This window comes from Rhipicephalus microplus, chromosome 5 (assembly GCF_043290135.1).
Source record: "Rhipicephalus microplus isolate Deutch F79 chromosome 5, USDA_Rmic, whole genome shotgun sequence".
NCBI classification, from domain to species: domain Eukaryota; kingdom Metazoa; phylum Arthropoda; class Arachnida; order Ixodida; family Ixodidae; genus Rhipicephalus; species Rhipicephalus microplus.
The window spans coordinates 151,845,337-151,864,388 of record NC_134704.1 but is presented as its reverse complement, the minus strand read 5'-3'; the positions used below and the strand labels follow the sequence as shown (position 1 = coordinate 151,864,388).

General features: G+C 48.5%; 1 protein-coding gene across 2 annotated transcripts in view; it reads right to left on the bottom strand.

The window, feature by feature from the left end:
• Window positions 1-19,052, bottom strand: part of SMC1 (structural maintenance of chromosomes 1) — a 103,059-nt gene that overhangs the window by 41,086 nt on the left and 42,921 nt on the right. The window contains exons 9-10 of one of the 2 annotated variants that reach the window (XM_075896066.1): window positions 8,042-8,432; window positions 4,863-5,177 (exon numbers count right to left, since the gene is read on the bottom strand). In XM_075896066.1, coding sequence (XP_075752181.1) covers window positions 4,863-5,177; window positions 8,042-8,432 — 706 coding nt within the window. The remainder of the gene's footprint in view (window positions 1-4,862; window positions 5,178-8,041; window positions 8,433-19,052) is intronic. The other variant, XM_037424988.2, reaches the window with a different exon arrangement.

Here is a 19,052-nt window from a genome sequence, read left to right as displayed (position 1 = left end):
CACATAGTCCCTTCGCGTTGCAAACGCACTGATACTAGCGGAGATAGGAAGCACGTCAGCAATCGTGACCGCCCTTAAAATCCAAGTTCATTATTGCTACTCGAGTGATCCCCCCTCCCTGTGTAACTTTATGCTCATTCAAAACGGGTGGTTTACTTTCTGTTTGAGCATTCGATAGCAGTTCTAACACGCGGGAGATGTTATCTTAGCACTTTCCAAGCGATAAGGATGGGCTAACTGAATTGATCTCTGCTTCAGCAGCGCTCGCACGCTTGTATCCACTCGTGAAAGTTTCGATGTGTGGGGGCATCTTATCAATTTGAACATGTTACGGAACGTGGTGACAACGGCAAAATCGCGCCGGTAGTGTCCATATAATTGTTATCGCAATAATAACGCAGTTTCTTACTGTAAAATAGGTGTTTTGGGTTAGCTCTGCCTTCAGTCCCCTTCTTGTTTATTTGTGAGTTTATTTTCGGAATTTTCGTACCGAACCCGCACGTAACGAAATCCTTTTTATAACGATTTTTTTTTCTGGGAATTTCGTTATACCCAGGTTTAACTAAACCAACTATTTACATCATTTTATAAATCCTTCAGCCCCGCTTCACAAGGTTAAATGAAAAAATAATAATCTTTCATCAAGTTTTTGTGGTATCGACTCGAAATTTTTATGGAAGCACTTTGAGGCCATTTTTAGTGTATGTACTAATTTTCATCAAGATCCAACCAGAAACAACAAAGTTGGTTCCCAAAGGTACGTCCCCATTGTGGGAATCGAGGCTGACCCGCTGCCTTTGCGCGGGCTTTCCCGCCTTTTCTGCCGTTCTCATGTCCCGACATGTCTACCCTCCTTTGCTGTCTGCCGCGCTGGGAAAGGCGGAGTGACGTATAACTCCCTCACCCGGTAGCGGATGTTGACTGTGGCGCCGCGCGCGGCGACTCCTGAGAGGTTTTCGCGCGCTGCGTCGGGAGCGGTCAGATACTCTCCGGGACAGCAAACGGTGAGCCACGCTATCTTTCCCGTCCGTCGACTCCCGTCAGTCGGGGGCTCGTCGGACTTCGCTGACGGCGCCTCGCGCCCAAGGCGAACGCTCACCTGTTGCCCCGCTGCATACGCACGGCCGAAGGGCAGTACGGTGTCCTAGTGCGTGGCCTAGCTACGCCGACCCGTCTCCCTCCGAAGCCAACGCGAGCGCCTTTGCCCTCGCTCGAGCAACCGGGCCCTTTGTCCCGGTGTCTCCGTGGATCACCTTTACCGCGGAGACGTGCTCGCAGCACCAAGTGTAGTACTTTGTGCCCGTGGCGTGGATAAGCCTACTTGCTTTCCCGTCGCGCCTTTTTGCAACGGGCTGTACTGCGTTTGGTGTTGCCACAATAAAGTGTTGCGACTTGAGCAGTATCGTGTTTCCCGCCACGGCGACGGTTAACGCGTGCCCTGCGGCTCGCTAAGACCGGACCCACGCTGGTGGCCGTACTCCTTCGGGATACGTGTACACTACACTGGCGCCCAACGTGGTATCAAAAGCTCTAGCTTTTGACTGCTCTTAGCGAGTCAGTTCGCCTGCGCGATTCGGGCTCGTCGCAACATGTCTGCTTCGTGGCATGCCGCGTTGCACCAAGAGGCCACCGCCTCTATCGACGGGCGCCCTTCGGCGCTCGCCTGTGTCGTCACCCCTTTTTGTGGTGAATACACTCCTACGTGGTAGCTTACGCGCTATCTCGTGCCCCCTGTTGTCTGCCGAGAACCTGGATTTCGGTGCGACGGCCGCTAGCGGTGCCTTAGCACTTGCAAGCGTCGGGGGCGAAACAGCAGCTTCGCCGCCATTCGGCGTGAAGGGTGAGTCCCCATGCGGACAAACCTTGGCTGCTAACCAGATAAGCGGCGCACCGCGAAACGGCCGAGCGGGGGAGCTTTCCGAAGGCCACGAGGCCGAGAGCGAACCCGTAACGCCGACTCAAGCGGTTGTTGCTGCGGTCCTGAGTGGGCGCGATACCAGACTCCCCCGTTTGGGAGAATGGGAATCGCTTTCAGCAGCAAAGAGCTACTGAAGGCTCAGCAGGGTGATCCGTTTCGAATCTCGGAGGGACGGAGCGCCGTATACGCTGCTTGCTCTGCGGCGGGCGCCGTTAAACCGTCTCGACGAGGTGCGGAGGGCCGTTACGCTGCTTGTTCTGCGGCGGGCGCGATTAGGGGGCTGAAACAGCGTGTGTCGCTGAGTCCCCGGCGGATTCATTTTGCTGGACTATGACGGGCTCCTGCTGAAATATATAGCCACTGACGACGAGTCCATAGACCCGTTTAAGGTGGTTATGCCCAAATGTCTGAGAGCCGCACTGTTGCGATCCTCTCACGACGAACCCATGGCCGGTCACCTGAGTGGCTCGAAAGTTTTTGCAAACTGAGCAATGTTGTGACCTGGCCCGGCACGAAGCGTGGCTTTTATCGCTATTCTGGTTGAGCCAAGGGTTGGAAAGCTGGCCGGTCTTACGAACCGATTGTCAGTGAGCGTCCGTGGCGCGTACTAGCTGAAAGATCCCCTTTGGGAAAACTCAGCCGTGCCCATATCGCAGACCTGAAACCCTTTGTCACAGTCTGACGAGCTCGCGCCAGAGCCCTGCGGCACTTCGCACCAGCAACGGGGCACACCCGGAGCGGCGGACCGCATTCGGACCCTGCGCCGGTATAATCTGAGGAAGCGGTCACCTTTGTGATTTCGCGCCGGACGGCGGACTTCTCCACAACCGAAGGCCCTCAGTTTTACCGTCTAGCCTCAGTATAGGCTAACTTCTTTACGGCCTTTTCTCGTAAAGAAGTTGACCCCGCCCTGTCTGCTGCCAGTGTTTCTTTTTTTTTTTAAGTGTTCATGTGTATTTTATGTTTTTTGTCTAATATTAAGTGTTATTTGTGTTTTATGTTTTTGCCAGATGTTGAGTGTCGTTTTTGCTCTGTTTTTACTTTTTTTGTCGTGTTCGTTTCGTCTACCGCGAAGAGAGCTGTGTGTGACCTTGAGTGTCGGTGCTTGCCCGGAGAGAGAGCCGAAGGACGCTTTGCGCCTACGCTCGCGCAGCTGTCGGCGGTGTGTGTGCGTGCTTCTGTGCGTGTGTAAGTGCGTGACGCTTCGGTGCGAGCCCGCGAAGAGTGCGTCATGGCTTCCCCCCATCGATGCGGACGCTGGAGGTGCTGGAGGGTCATTGACCCACTGACGTCAGACCGTCTGGCTGTGCCCTGCTCTCGGCCGTCGCCGAAGAAGCCACGCTGCCTTTCCCACCATGGCTCCTGCGCGAGGCCAGCTGAAAGCAGCTATATGCTGCCGGCCAATGCCAGGGCGCCTCGCAGCCAGTTGTGGTTCGGCATCCCTGACCACTGGAGAGGCCCGGCTTCGCGCAACGTCCCAGCTCCATCATCGAGCCAGAAATGCGGGGCCTCCGAAGAAGCACAGCCGACGCAGCGTTCGTCGGACTCGCTGCTTATCAAAACCAGCAACGAGCCATCAGTGAGCCCCGTCCGGTACCTCTGACCTCGCACTCGGGCATCGCACCCAGCGGACACTGTCACGCCTTTACCGCCCTTCCGCGCACTGGACGCTATTCCCCTTTAGCACCACGAACACTAGTGCCACGTTGGTGTGCTCCCTTCCGCAGTTATTTGTATAGTGTCATGTGTTTATTTTGTTATTTATGTTTTTGTTCCTCATTTGTAATCTTTTTTTTCAGCAGCAGTAACAGGGCTGGGACTGAGGTTAGCTGTCGCTCATAGCAGTGTCATTTCAACTGCATGGGTGACGTCCGGCTGCCTTTTGCAGACCGGTAAAGGGCAAATTTAGGAGAGGGGAATGTGGGAATTGAGGCTGGCCCGCTGCCTTTGCGCGTGCTTTCCCGCCTTTTCTGCCGTTCTCATGTCCCGACATGTCTGCCCTCCTTTGCTGCCTGCCGCGCTGGGAAAGGCGGAGTGACGTATAACTCTCTCACCCGGTAGCGGATGTTGACTGTGGCGCCGCGCGCGGGGACTCTTGAGAGGTTTTCGCGCGCTGCGTCGGGAGCGGTCAGATACTCTCCGGGACAGCAAACGGTGAGCCACGCTATCTTTCCCGTCCGTCGGCTCCCGTCAGTCGGGGGCTCGTCGGACTTCGCTGACGGCGCCTCGCGCCCAAGGCGAACGCTCACCTGTTGTTGCCCCGCTGCGTACGCACGGCCAAAGGGCAGTACGGTGTCCTAGTGCGTGGCCTAGCTACGCCGACCCGTCTCCCTCCGAAGCCAACGCGAGCGCCTTTGCCCTCGCTCGAGCAACCGGGCCCTTTGTCCCGGTGTCTCCGTGGATCACCTTTACCGCGGAGATGTGCTCGCGGCACCCTGTGTAGTACTTTGTGCCCGTGGCGTGGATAAGCCTACTTGCTTTCCCGCCGCGCCTTTTTGCAACGGGCTGTACTGCGTTTGGTGTTGCCACAATAAAGTGTTGCGACTTGAGCAGTATCGTGTTTCCCGCCACGGCGACGGTTAACGCGTGCCCTGCGGCTCGCTAAGACCGGACCCACGCTGGTGGCCGTACTCCTTCGGGATACGTGTACACCACACCATTAATGGTCATTTCATTTTCTAAAAGTAAGACACAGCGCATGGGCTACACTGATCATAAACAAGAAAAAATCATGCTTTCCCACAGCTGCGACAAACAGACAATGATGACGAAAGCTACTGTTAAGGATGTACATACATCCTTCCGCAACATAGACCACAATCTACTGCAAACCTGATGTTATATCACGACTGCACTACATTACATTTCTCAGCTTGTGACTGACTGCAGTCCCAGTGAAAGCGGAACACCAAGAGAAAAATTTTTGCAAGACAGCGTGCCTCACCTGCATTTGTTCGTCAATGGAGTGCATCTGGGACTGCTCCGCTTGCTTCAAGTTCTCCAGCTCTTTCTCGTCGTCCTCGACAGTCTTCTGCCACTTGCGCACATTCTCGCCCGTGTCCTTCGAGCGCTCGTACTCGAGGCGGTTTACGATGCGGCTTTTCTGGTTCTCAAACTCGAGCCGCTTGCGGTCACGCTCCTGGGTGGCACGCAGCTCCCGCTCCTCGTACTGCCGGATGTTGTCAACACCGATGCTGGCGCAGAAGTCGGCGAACACACGGTCCTCGATGCCATTTTGCGCCTCCTTGAGTTCATCCACCTGCGAAAAAGAGAACAGCCCCCATTACTGCTAATGCTAACATGCTGCCATGTTTACTAGTGTAAAGCCTGTGCTCATTGAAGGCCCTCCACCTGCACTTCGGAGGGCTAAAATTCGGAACAAAAGATGTCCCCAAAAAGTATGTGCATACCTGCAAGCTGGTAAGTTTTTGCCAGATGTTACTAGAGGGCACTAATGTGCGTTGAAATTTTTCACTAACGAAAAGACACAGCAGCGTGCATCAGAACTTGTTCAAGTGTGGTCTCACAAGTTCCAGTGATTACTATGTGCAATGAGTGAAGTGTAAATGAAAAATACTTCTGACCTGTACATCAGGCTTCCAATAAATAATGACTGTGCACGTGCAAACAAATTGCAGTTGTCTTCTTTTCTTTTGAACATAAGCTCACCCAATAAGGATTTAAGTTTATGAACTACACATTTAGTACTCCGTAATTATTCAACATCACTACCACGTGACAATACACAAATTCAACTGGACAATGGAAGCGAAACAAGAAGGATCACTGTTTCTCCACAAACTTCAAAGGGGAATGCCATTTTAAGTATGCTTCACATTTCAATAAAGTTGGAATGCTAGAGGCTCATGTGCTTAGACTTAGGTGCACATTGAAGAACTTCAGATAGCTAAATTTCTGGAGCCCTCCACTACAGTGTCTCTCATACAGTAAAAGCTCGTTAATTCGGGTTTCACGGGACCGGAAAAACTGTCTGAATTAACCGAATGCCGAATTAACGAATGAACAGGGAAAACAACATTTAAAGTCAAGCTGCAGAAGCATACCTTTATTTGTTGAAGTATTTTGTAATTGTCGTCTGCGTTTTCGCGCAGATTCCGGCTGACATCACAATTTTTCTTAACTGTTCCAAATGGCCAACAGCTCGCAAGCTGTCGGGAGTGTTCAGGCAAGCGTCCTCTAATATTAACAGCGCCTCTAAGACTTCCCGTGAGGTGCGATGACGTCGCGGCTGTATCTCCTCGCATGATTCTTCGTCGGAATCGTGGTCTTCATGGGCGCCCGTGACATCATTAATAATCTCTTGATCGGTCAGGAGACCACTCGTGGCGACACCATGATCAATCGCGATGTAGTCCTGAAATGTCACATCTGTGGGAAGGACAGCATCGAAAGTCGGGCAGTCATTGTCGGTGGACTCGGCTGACACCTCCTCGATGCCATCGTCAGCTACTGCTGCATGCTCGGGCCTCACAAAACCGCTGTGCCGAAAACAGTTGGCGATGACTTGCGGCGGAGTGTTTTTCCACACGTGGGCGATAATGTGCACTGCGCCGAGTAAGTCCACTTGATACAACTTTCCAGCTTCTGAGCATAGGATCATTCGCTCTAGCAGGTGCTTGCGGTACTTCGACTTCACGTAGTGAATCGAAGGTCCATCGGTCCCTGGTCATCGGCTGAAGAGCAGACGTAGTGTTGGGCGGCAAAAAAAAACTACTTTGATGCTCTTCAGTTCGACTGTACAGTTATGGGCACTGCAGTTGTCAACAACCATAATTATCTTGCGGTCCTTCGACGTGAAGTGCCGGGCCAACTGCTGCAGCCAGCCGCGAAAAATGCCCGATGTCATCCATGCCTTCCTGTTCGCTGTGTACTCGACAGGAAGACTTTTGACGTTCTTAAAACAACGTGGCTTAAGCGCCTTTTCGACGACAAGTAGTGGCAAGCGCTCCATGCCAGTCATACTGGCGGCAAGAAGCACAGTTATCCTTTGCTTGCACTTCTTGCCACCAATGCACGCGTCCCCTTTGAAAGTCACCGTCTCGTCGGGCAGAGCTCTGAAAAATAGAGCAGTTTCATCTGCATCGAACACGTCACGTGGTTCATATGCGGCGATGTGCTCCAGCAGCTTCACATTTCTCCACTCGGTGGTCACGCTTTCGTCAACACTGCCCTTTTCGCCGCACACACTCCTGAAGACAAGTTCGTATCTCTCTCGAAACCTTGCAAACCACCCTTCTGACGCTTTGAACGATTCAATGTTCATCATTGCAGCGTACTTCTCACCTTGCGCCATGATGAGAGGTCCGCTCAAAGGCAGATGCGCGTTGCGACAGTGAGTAATCCACCGAAGCAGAGCTTCTTAGAGCTGGGGATGAGCTGCGGTTCGCAACCCCTTTCTAGAGGCATGAAACTTCTCCCTTTCGAAGGCTTGTCGAATCTCTTGTTCATTTTTCACGTACGTTCCCAACGTGCGCCGCTTCACGTTGTACTTGGTCATAACCTGCTGTCGCGATTCGCCGTTCTTCAGTGCTTCCAAAATTTCCACTTTAGTCGCCAAGTTCTTCGCGTCGTAGTTCTGCCGCTTTTTTGGCGTTGCCATCACTGTAGCGCACGATGGTGGTGGCATGCAAATACGACCACAATGGAAGAAAAAGAGAACTCCGCAAGAAGAAATGGTTCCGACACAACAACACAAGGGAAAATGGCGTCGGAGGCGCTGAGTGGAGAAGAAAGAAGACGCCGACGTTCGGTGACGCTGCGATCACCCCCACTAGTTGATGATGATGGCGATGCCACTCAGGTTTCGGTTTCACTTCAGTGGTGCCAGCACTGCTTTATCACACTTTTGTGAAGCAGCAACCGTCATCATTTGTCCGAATTAAGCGGTGCGGAGCCGAATTCCGACGAAATAACGAAGGTTTGGTGTCATAGATTAACATGCACTTTGGCCGGGACCAATAGAGCCGTCCGAATTATCCGAATTTCTGAATTAACGGGTGTCAAATTAACGAGCTTTTACTGTATAATGTTGTTGTTCTAGGACCTAAGATGCCGGCAATTATAATTCAAAGTACACTCTCACAAACAAAGCCAATCACTGACCTGTGCTTCCTTGGTCCGCATCTCCTCTTCAAGCTTCTTCAGAAGTGGGTCTTGCTGGTTCAGCTCCTGCTCGAGGCGGGCAATCTCCTTCTCCAGGTTGGCCATGCTCTTGTTGCGGATGTTGTCGCGGTCCGTCACGGAGTAGCGCACGCGCGTCTCCAGGCCCCGGATCTGCGACTGCAGCGTCGTCAGGTCCGACTCCTTGCGGGTGCGCTTCATCATCTCCTTCAGCTCCTCAGTGAGCTTCTCCTTGCGCGCCTTGAGCGTGTGGAAGGCCTTGTCATCCCAGCGTCGCGCCCGCTTCGCCAAGTCAGTGCTGCCGCCCGAGATGAAGCCGTTTTTCTGGTAGTACGTGCCGTCCAGCGCCACTGCGTCATACCTGGAAGCCACACTGTTAGTGGTGTTGACCGCGAAGAAACAGGAATTAGCAACGACACCCTCACCCTCTTCAGCTCTTCACATAGTTTACACAGTCAACGCTTTGTATTGAGTTCGTATGACATTGCGAGGCAAGACAATCGCCGGTTTACTTCTAGTTGCAGTTGTACGATGCAGTCTTTCTGTTTACCTTTGCCTCCTTGAATGCTTGTACTCTCAGTGCTGCCTCTTTGCGAGTCGAACTTCTTGAAACTTAATGCAATTTTTCTCATTGTTTCCCGTGACTCAAAGACAGTAAATGCACAGACACTATTCTGCTAGTCCCTTTCAGTGCCACATGGAGGTCCCATATCACAAAACAGTTGAAAACATACTGCCAAGCTTTGGAAAATTCTAAATAATTTAATATAGCAGTTTCTGTACAGCCAGTTTCAGCTATAATTCCCGTTAATGCGTCATGACATCACGACTCGAAAGTGTTCACCGGGAAGCACCAACATAACAATCGACACTGTTTTCAGCTCGCTAGGTTGTCTGCTAAGCTGCTGCACTAGCCGTCGCAACAAATAGCAGTATAGCGGCAACCACACAAGATGAAGAGAGCAAACAAGATGTCCTAATCTTGCGCTTCCATGCATAGATCGGCGAATTCAGCTCGACTCACTCTGGCTCACTCAGACTCGAATCGAGCCGTGAGTCTGAGAGAGTCTGAGCAAATAATATTTTGGCGAATTTGAGCCCAAGTGAGTCCGGTAGAAAAAATTTTTCTGAGCGTGAGTCTGAGTGAATACAGCTCAGGAATATTTTGGCAAGTCTGAGTCCGACTGAGCCTTAAGCGCAAAATATATTTCATGAGTGAGTCTGAGCAAGTGCCACAATTTTCGCTTACGTATGCTTCTATGTGACATCCTCCACAGTTGTGACACCAGACACAGCTTGAACAGGAATCAGAACTACAACTGCCCGTAGCAAAACTCAGTGTTTTTGAAGGCTTTGCAGTATGTTTTATATGTACTGATGGGCTAGCTGGCGAGTTGTGCTTTTTGAAGAAGCAGCGCACAGAAGAATACAATACACAGACACATAAAAGACACAGTGCTTGTGTTTGCGTCTTTTATGTGTGCATGTTTTGCATCCCCTTGTGCAGTGCTTTTTCACAAAGGATCGCAGTATGTGCTCTACGGCTCTAGGACCACGTCTTCATCAAAAAAAAAAAGAAGAAACTTGAAAATATCATGTCAGTGTGGCGGGCTAACAGGTTATTCCTTACTTCTCTTATTTTATGCCCACAAAGGAACAGCAATGCATTTATCATGACCACACATTGCAGCATGTTGCAGGTTTTTTACTAGAGCTGTGCGAATTGCAAAATTTTGGGTGTTAAGTGAATTCAAATATTGAAATGTGAGTGAGAATCGAATGAAACATTTTTCTAATATTTTTTTAACAGTTCAAAGCGAAATATTGGAGGAAAAAGTTGGAGAGGATTTACAAGTACACTCAAACCTCAATTTAATGAACCAAGATATAACAAAATATCGGTTATAACAAAGTAAATAATGAATAGCCTTGCAAAAGTTTGTGGGGATCTGAGGCGTGCCTGCGACCATTTCGCGGGCATTCCGCCGCACGGCCTCACCCTTTTGCTTTTCCTGCTCTGATAACGACGTGTGGCGATAGATGGCGCCACGTGCGGGCAACGGCACGCAGTACGCGCGCGCCGAGGGAGCGCTCTTTTCTCCGTGGTCGGCGCCGGGAAAGCACGTGTTTTTCTTCGTCTGCGTCCCCTCTGGGAATCGCCGGACTTTAGCCTGCCTGGGGTGGCCTTGGGCACCTCGGCAGGCGTGTTTTACTTGAGTGCTAGCTTCGGCAGCGTACGCTAAGCCCACAGCGGTGCCTAGTGCTTGAAGTGGTCGTACCACACCAAGCCGCACTTGCCGCAGGCCTACGCGTACGCGGTTTGCCCTAACACTCGCCACCAGGCCCATTGGCCATCATGAGAGTGCGCAGAATAACCGCGAGGGACCTTTTCCCGACCGGCGTGTCAAAGCTCGCCATTGCCAACTGCGACGTGCTCGCGGTTTTCCCCTTATTGTGAACGTCCGCGTGCGGGTGCCTTTGCTACCCGCGTCCCGGGAGCGGACGTTGTACTGTTGTTCGAGGTGCCGCCAGAGGCAATAAAGTGTTGTGTATTTTTGCATTAGAACACTGTCTGTTTGCCGCGCCGTGCTAAACGCCTTATTAGTTGAGCGCGCTCGGAGCGGTGCGCTACACGCGAGTAAATGGAGTAGCGGCCCTGTGGCTCGCTAAGCTTGAACCCGCGGTGATCGTGCGCTGCAGTTAGTAGCGGAAGTCACCATAAGTTTTAGGAATATATCTTTATAACAAAGTTTTGAATATAACAAACTTATTTTGGTGTAAGATGCAATTTTGTTATAATGAGGTTCGAGTGTATATTATTATGAGACATAGGAACAGGAAAGGGTTTCTTTTCACTAGATTGACAAAGCACTGGCACGGTGGTACTTCATAGTTGTTTTATGAAAAATGAGTCAATCCAAAGGCCAAATTGTATTGGTATATGAATTAGTGCAATCAAAGCATTGCCGACAACACTTTACACGTGAAAGGCAAAGATGCTATTTTCCTCCACCTCTCCTCCTCTTTCAACTTTTGTGGAAGCCGAACTGATGTGTCATACAAGATTGCGCTCTGTTCGAGTTACAAATCTGCCTCGTAGATGTCAACAAACAAGAACACAGAAAATTCGGATGTTAAAAATTTTTGGCATCCTATTTTCCAAACTTCCTACCCAAACTTCGGGTCGAAAACGGCATTAATTGAGCCCTGACATTTGCCACATCTATCATCTCCATGCTGGAACCACCGTTTTCTAGAATCAATACATTTGCGAACGTAGCAGAGGTTGAGAGGCAGCTTTGCCGCAATACAGCGTCGTGAGGTGAACCACGCTAAGAATCTGAAGGGGTCACTTTTAATTTCATAACTGTACTTTGTCTTGAAAAAAATTCAATCACAGCGAAGCCTGAAAGGCGGGTTTGCCACAATACAAGAATTTGACGAGGTGAAGCATATTACAGGTCTGACGGGGTCATTTTCAAAAGGACTTCACTGCATTTGTCTCTGGGAAGTTCTAATAGTTTGAATAGTAAAAATATCGGTGTGAATCGAATCGAAAACACTATTCGAGAAAAACATTTAAAATTTTGAATATTCGCAGACCCCTACAACTTACATCTCTCAAGCGAGAGAGAGAAAGAGAGAAGGTTTAGCTTGCCAGAGTTATCCAATTAAGTTTTCAGTTTGTCTCTTTGCTATATAAAAAATATTTGGTCATTACCATACATTGACAAAACATGACATCACGGAAAATGGAATACTAACGCTAGGTCGCTGCTGCCACCAACCATAGGTTTTTCAGAATGCACAGTGCCTTGCTGGGCATGTTGGTACGGCAACATTGAAGAAAGCAGAGTAAAAAACATAGACAAAGTAAGGACCATGTGCACTGTGCACATGTGGTTCTCACCTTGTCTCCATCTCCTCCGCTGCTTTCTACAATGACCATAAATTTTTATGCAACTCTTAAAATGCCCGACAGACATAGATCTTCCGAATTTACTTGCATAATAGGCACATCCTAAAGTTTGGTGGAGAAATCAGGTTTTTTTTTTTTTTTAATTTCCATGCATAATAGGTACGCCCAGAACTTGGCCGGAATCACTAGTTCAGCACCGTGCTACATGATTGCAATTCGACGCCCTCTTACGTTAACTGAAGTGGGCTTGCCGAGTGAGCAAGGGCGATTGCTTGGGTGTCAGATTAACCTTTGCACTAGTGCCGATGTGGCTCTGGCTGATAGCACGACCGTGCGCGATCTGCCTAAAACGAGCGATCGCGTCCTCGTGAAGTGCCCATTGAGTTTCCTGTCGGCAAAAGCGTCATCGTTATCGCATTTGCTACTTCATCCACAAATTTAAAAGGTTTTCGACTTTGCAACGCATGTTTTTGCCTTTGCTGCCATTACGCGAACTTGCGCAAGCTTTTCTGGCCGCCAACCTAAACATCGTATAATGCGCGCCACTTAGATCAGTGCTTCAGTGCATTCTTTTTGACGTTAAATCTTCATGTTGTCTAGCGCAAACTTACCACGACAACATGTCTAACCGCAGCCCAGACCTAATCACTGTTGGTGCTTTTCAGTGGCGGTTGCGGGCGATCACAGTTGCGATCTTGTGCAGAATCAACAGAACTCTTTTCGATGTCTCTATTTGAAGTTTTGAAAGGGGGCTTGGGTGGTGCTTGTAGCACTCGAATAGTGGTTCGTGATTCGATTGCTATGTCTGCGATGGCACTTTATCTTCGTACTTTTTTTTTTTCGTTTTCATTTGGTTGGCAACGTGAATGTTTGATGTTAATTTTTAAGAATTTCGATGCACACCCTGTCGCATGCCTCAATCATCGGGCACGCGGCAGACTGCATGCTCAGCATGTTTTGCACTAGTGTAGCCTATGAAGAAGGTTGTTTCAGCTGTAGTGCAGATATTCATGACTTCGGAGACGTGCATTATCGACAGTCTATACTGTAGCTGAAAATAAAAATATCGGAAATTGTACTCTGCGTACTGGTAATCGCACCCCGAACTTCAAACTAGATTTCTCGAAAAAAAAAAAGTGCGCCGGTTATGCGAATAAATACAGCAATTCCAGTGGCATAGGTCGCCATATGGCATAAGCTGCACAATTCTAACTTAACACTCGACTCGAAGCGTAGTATAAAACTTATTTTAAGAGCAGAGCTTAAAGGTTGACGTAAAATGTCGGGTGCCTGAGAAAAAACCTTTCATGCCGTTGCTTATCAGCCGTGCCCAACAATGAAGACGACCCGTCCGGCCACCGCGCCCAGCTTGTCCGCAGCGCAAGCAGAGTACAAGCATCAAAAGGTCTGCGCTTCTACCAAGGGTACCACAACCAGCTTTGCACGCTAGTTCTGCCGCTATAGCTTCAGCATTCTCGCATGATATGTGACAGGCTGAGGTTCAGCTCTACTTTGTTTACGCCAAGGAAGGACCTAGCATCAGCCACGAAGCCCTAAGATCGACCAGATTCACTGTTTCTTAAGCTTTAGTTAGACGGCTAGTGTAAACTCCTTTTTTCAAAAATTTTTTTACAACACTTGAGGCTGCTGATACTCTGTAATTAAGACTATAGTCTGTAATTTAGACTATAATGGTTCAATCAGCATTGAATCAAAAATAGCAGACCTAGGGCATTTCGCTTTTAAAATTATGTTGCATCTGTGACTAATTACAAAAAGCACAAAAAGACAGCAATAGAAATCATTCTCATTGAGCAATGCCGAGTCCAGCTCCAAAATACAAATAGTAGAAAAGAACTAGGAAACCTTAGATTTACCCTATTATCATGGTAAAACAACACAATGAGAGGAAGAAAAAGAGAAAGCGAACGAACAGTGACTGCAAATGAATGAATTCACGACCTTTGACCGATTCTGGTATCTGCAAACCCACAAAGTTCATCTGTGAGCCAAGAGCAACGGTTGCCAAGCCCTACACAGTAGTACCTCGTTAACTTGAACTCACATATCCCGAAAAATCGGCTAAGTCGAAATTTTTCGCGGCACCGAACCTCCTCCATTATGTCACATATATTTTTCCCCTTTATCTCGAAGTATTTCTGCATCGGATTTCGGATATTTCGAAATCTTGAGCAGGAGTGGAACGATAATTCCGCCACCAGACCATCACACAAGATTCGGGCGATGCTGCCATGCCTGAAACCCGTCAAAATTTTACTTTTTGTTTTTTATTTATTCGCGTCTGCCGCTACGTCGATGCTTTCCGCGAAGGTGAAGTCTGAGCTTAGCGGCATATCAACTTTGTCGAGAAACCCTGTGTCATGTCGTGCGACTCCCACGCAGCAGGCCTCGCTTATTGCCCCACGCTTGGCGTAGTCGCATCCTTTTTTCTCGTTTGTTTGGCAGTGCTTGTTGTTTTTCTAAGGTGTGATTTCCTTGCAGTCTAATCTGCGCAATGCACGCAATACGGATTTAACACTGACTTTCAGGAGCGGCGACTTAGCATGAGTGCTGTAAGCATGGCGTCACAAAAGCAGAGCAAGCCGCTAACGCTAGAAAGGAAGGTTGCCCTAATTAGGGAAGTGGAGAAAGGAGGCCGAACGAAATCAACCATTGTGCAAAAGTTTGGAATCCCTTTGTCTACGCTTTCGACAGAGCTGAAGAAAGGGCAGAAGGTGCTCAATGGATATCAGCAGAGCTTCTCCAGCCAGCGGAAGCGGGTTCGAGGCTCGAAGTTTTCGGACATTGAAGCGGCGTTGATGGCGTGGCTGCGAAATGCCAGAGCAGCTAACCTTCCTGTCACCACAGCATTGATGATAGAGAAGGCAGACGAAATAAGGTGGAGTGCAGTGGCGGGGAAGATCGTGTGATGCGATGCGTGAAGCAGCTGGAGGAGGCCTTCCTAGGCCCGAGCACGACCGCAAAGCAGACGAGCATTAGGGAGTTTTTTTCCGCTAAATCAAATAGCAGTGCTGCAAAATCCAGCTGGTTAACGTCTCTTGTGTGATATTTTTTTTCTCTTTTAATCTTTCACGAGAAAAAACATTAGAACCTGCTGCTGAAGAGCCGATAAGTAGTAGTGATTTTGCTAAAAAGCGCTAGATTTTTTTCAGCGTTTGCGCAACTTTGCTTATCTCGAAAATCGCTTCATCATCATCATCATCATCATCAGCCTGACTACGTACACTGCAGGATAATGGCCTCTCCCATGTTCCGCCAGTTAACCCTGTCCTGTGCTTGCTGCTGCCAATTTATACCCGCCAACTTCTTAAGTTCATCTGCCCACCTAACCTTCTGTCTCCCCCTAACCCGCTTTCCTTCTCTGGGAATCCAGTTAGTTACCCTTAATGACCAGCGGTTATCCTGTCTACGCGCTACATGCCCGGCCCATGTCCATTTCCTCTTCTTTATTTCAACTATGATATCCTTAACCCCCGTTTGTCCCCTAATCCACTCCGCTCTCTTCTTGTCTCTTAAGGTTACACCTACCATTTTTCTTTCCATTGCTCGCTGCGTCGTCCTCAATTTAAGCTGAACCCTTCTTTGTGAGTCTCCAGGTTTCTGCTCCGTAGCTAAGTACCGGCAAGATACAGCTGTTATATACCTTCCTCTTGAGGGATAGTGGCGATCTACCTGTCATAATTTGAGAGTGCTTGCTGAATGTGCTCCACGCCATTCTTATTCTTCTAGTTACTTCAATCTTGTGGTTAGGCTCTGCGGTTATTACCTGCCCTAAGTAGACATAGTCTTTTACAACTTCAAGTGCACTATTACCTATCTCGAAGCGCTGTTCCTTTCCGAGGTTGTCGTAAATTACTTTCGTTTTCTGCAGATTAATTTTAAGACCCACCTTTCTGCTCTCCTTGTGTAACTCCGTAATCATGAGTTGCAATTCGTCCCCTGAGTTACTCAGCAATGCAGTGTCATCGGCGAAGCGCAGGTTACTAAGGTATTCTCCATTAACTCTTATCCCTAACTGTTCCCATTCTAAGCTTCTGAAAACCTCCTGTAAGCACGCGGTAAATAGCATTGAGGAGATTGTGTCCCCCTGCCTTACACCCTTCTTGATTGGTATTCTGTTGCTTTCTTTATGAAGCACTATGGTAGCAGTTGATCCCCTGTAGATTTCTTCCAGAATGTTTATATATACTTCATCTACGCCCTGATTCTGCAGTGTCTGCATGACGGCTGATATTTCTACGGAATCAAATGCCTTCTCATAGTCTATGAAGGCTATGTATAGTGGTTGGTTATACTCTGAGCATTTCTCTATTACCTGATTGACAGTATGAATGTGGTCAATTGTTCAGTAGCCTGTTCAAAATCCTGCTTGTTCTTTTGGTTGATTGAATTCTAATGTTTTCTTTACTCTGTTAGCAATTACCTTTGTAAATAGCTTGTACACTACAGAGAGCAAGCTGATCGGCCTGTAATTTTTCAAGTCCTTGTCATCTCCTTTCTTATGTATTAAGATGATGTTAGCGTTCTTCCAAGACTCTGGTACCCTTCCCGTCAGAAGACACCTCGTAAACATGGTGGCTAGTTTTTCTAACACAATCTGTCCTCCATCTTTCAGCAGATCTGATGTTACCTGATCCTCACCAGCAGCTTTGCCTCTTTGCATGCTCTCTAAACCTTTTCTGACTTCTTCTATCATTACTGGTGGGGTGTCATCTGGGTTACTGCTAGTTCTTATAGTATTAAGGTCGTGATTGTCTCGGCTACTATACAGATCTCTGTAAAACTCCTCCGCTATTTTAACTATCCTATCCATATTGATTTGCCTTCTTTGTCCCTTAGTGCATACATTCGACTTTTGCCTATCCCAAGTTTACTTTTCACTGCATTGACACTTCCTCCGTTTTTCAGAGCGTGTTCAATTCTCTCCATGTTATACCTTCTTACATCGCATACCTTACGCCTATTAATCAACTTCGAAAGCTCTGCCAGTTCTATTTTGTCTGTTGTACTTGTGACTTTCATGATTTCACGCTTCTTAATTAGATTCTTCGTTTCCTGGGAAAACTTGCCAGTGTCCTGTCCAACTACCCTGCCTCCAACTTCCACTGCCCACTCCGTAACGATACTCGTCAGATAATCATTCATTGCATCTACGCTAAGGTTGGTTTCCTCACTAAGAGCCGAGTACCTGTTCTGAAGCGACACTCTGAATTCCTGCTACTTTCCCTCTCAGTGCTATCTCATTGATTGGCTTCTTGCGTATCAGTTTCTGTCGTTCCTTCTTCAAGTCTAGGCGAATTCGAGACCGTACCATTCTATGGTCACTGCATCGTACCTTGCCAACCACTTCCACATCCTGCACGATTCCTGGGTGTGCAGTCATTATAAAGTCTATTTCGTTCTTATTTTCGTTATTAGGGCTCCTCCATGTCCACTTGCGGTTTTCTCGTTTTCGGTAGAAGGTATTCAAAATCCGCAAATTATTGCGTTCTGCGAATTCCACTAGTAGCTCTCCTCTGGCGTTTCTAGTGCCGATGCCATAATCTCCTACTGCCTGGTCTCCAGCCTGCTTCTTCCCTACCTTTCCATTAAAGTCGCCCATCACTATAGTATACTGTGTTTTTACCTTACTCATTGCCGATTCCACGTCTTCATAGAAGCTTTCAACTGAAGCGTCATCATGGCTGGATGTAGGCGCGTAAGCCTGTACTACCTTCATCTTGTATCTTTTATTCAGTTTAATTACAATACCTACCACCCTTTCATTAATGCTATAATATTCCTCTATGTTGCCAGCTATGTTTCTGTGAATTAGGAACCCCACTCCCAGTTCTCTTCTGTATGCAAAAGCCCCGATAGCAAAGAACGTGTCCATTTTGTAGCACCGAATAGGCCTCACCTGTCCTCCTAACCTCACTGAGCCCTATTATATCCCATTTAACACCCTCTAGCTCCTCGAATAGTACAGCTAGACTTCCCTCACTAGATAAGGTTCTAGCGTTAAACGTTGCCAAGTTCAGGTTCCAATGGCGGCCTGTAGTCCGGAGATTCTTAGCACCCTCTGCTGCGTTGCAGATCTGACCGCCGCCGAAGTCAGTTGCTTCGCAGCTGCTGGGGACTGAGGGCCGTGAGTTATTAGGCGTATGCATGTGGGAGGTAGTGGCCAGATACTGCACCAGGGTGGCCAATCTTTCTCTGGTGAGGGAGTGCGTTCCCAGCGGTGGTTACCGGTGAGGCCACACCTCAGGCCTCTTAATGCAGTTCAATCAACACGCTTTTTTTTTTTTTTCCGGTTGGGAACTGCGCGGCACCGGGCCCGTGGTCTGACTGTTGTTTTCACAGATTCACACTGTTTCCCGCTCCTAAAATTTAAAATTTTCGTTTGTAATAGCAGTATTTGTAGCGGTTGAACTCCTTGTATCTTCACGAACAAATAGACACCCCTCTGACCCTCCTAGGACCAAAATTGCTAAAGTTATAGGTAGATATGTGCAGAGCTCACTTACCCGTGCTGCTGACGCCTCTGCTCCCGCTCCCGCAGTTTGAATAATCTGTGCTTATTGGCTAAAAGGTGGAGGAGCAGTTCCGGTGGGCTTAATTCGCTGTGGAAGCTGTTTCGCCAAACTCAGCTCAAGCAGTGACAGCAGTCCGGCAACACTGAGTGTGTCTTCTTCGAAAATCGCTTATCTCGAAATTTTTCTTGGTTTTTGCAACTTCGAGTTAATGAGGTATTACTGTGCCCTGCAAGGCAAGTGAAACAAGGCTAATGGGAGAGATAGATGTCTCCACGATGGTGTGTGCATCTGTTGCATGTGTGCATGCGTGCATGTGCGCCTGTGCGCACACACCCACGCCTTTACGCGATAGATCCCCGACCATCGACAGGTTAGTACATTGTGACAAGTGACAAAGTGAGCACCTTAAATTTTTCGCAAGATTTTGAAAGGAGAATCACACCATTAAGGTATACTTCGGAGTGAATTTCCTGTTAGCAAGAATAGATTGTTGACACCTCCACCATTTCCGAATCGGCATGTGCTGTACTTCTTCACA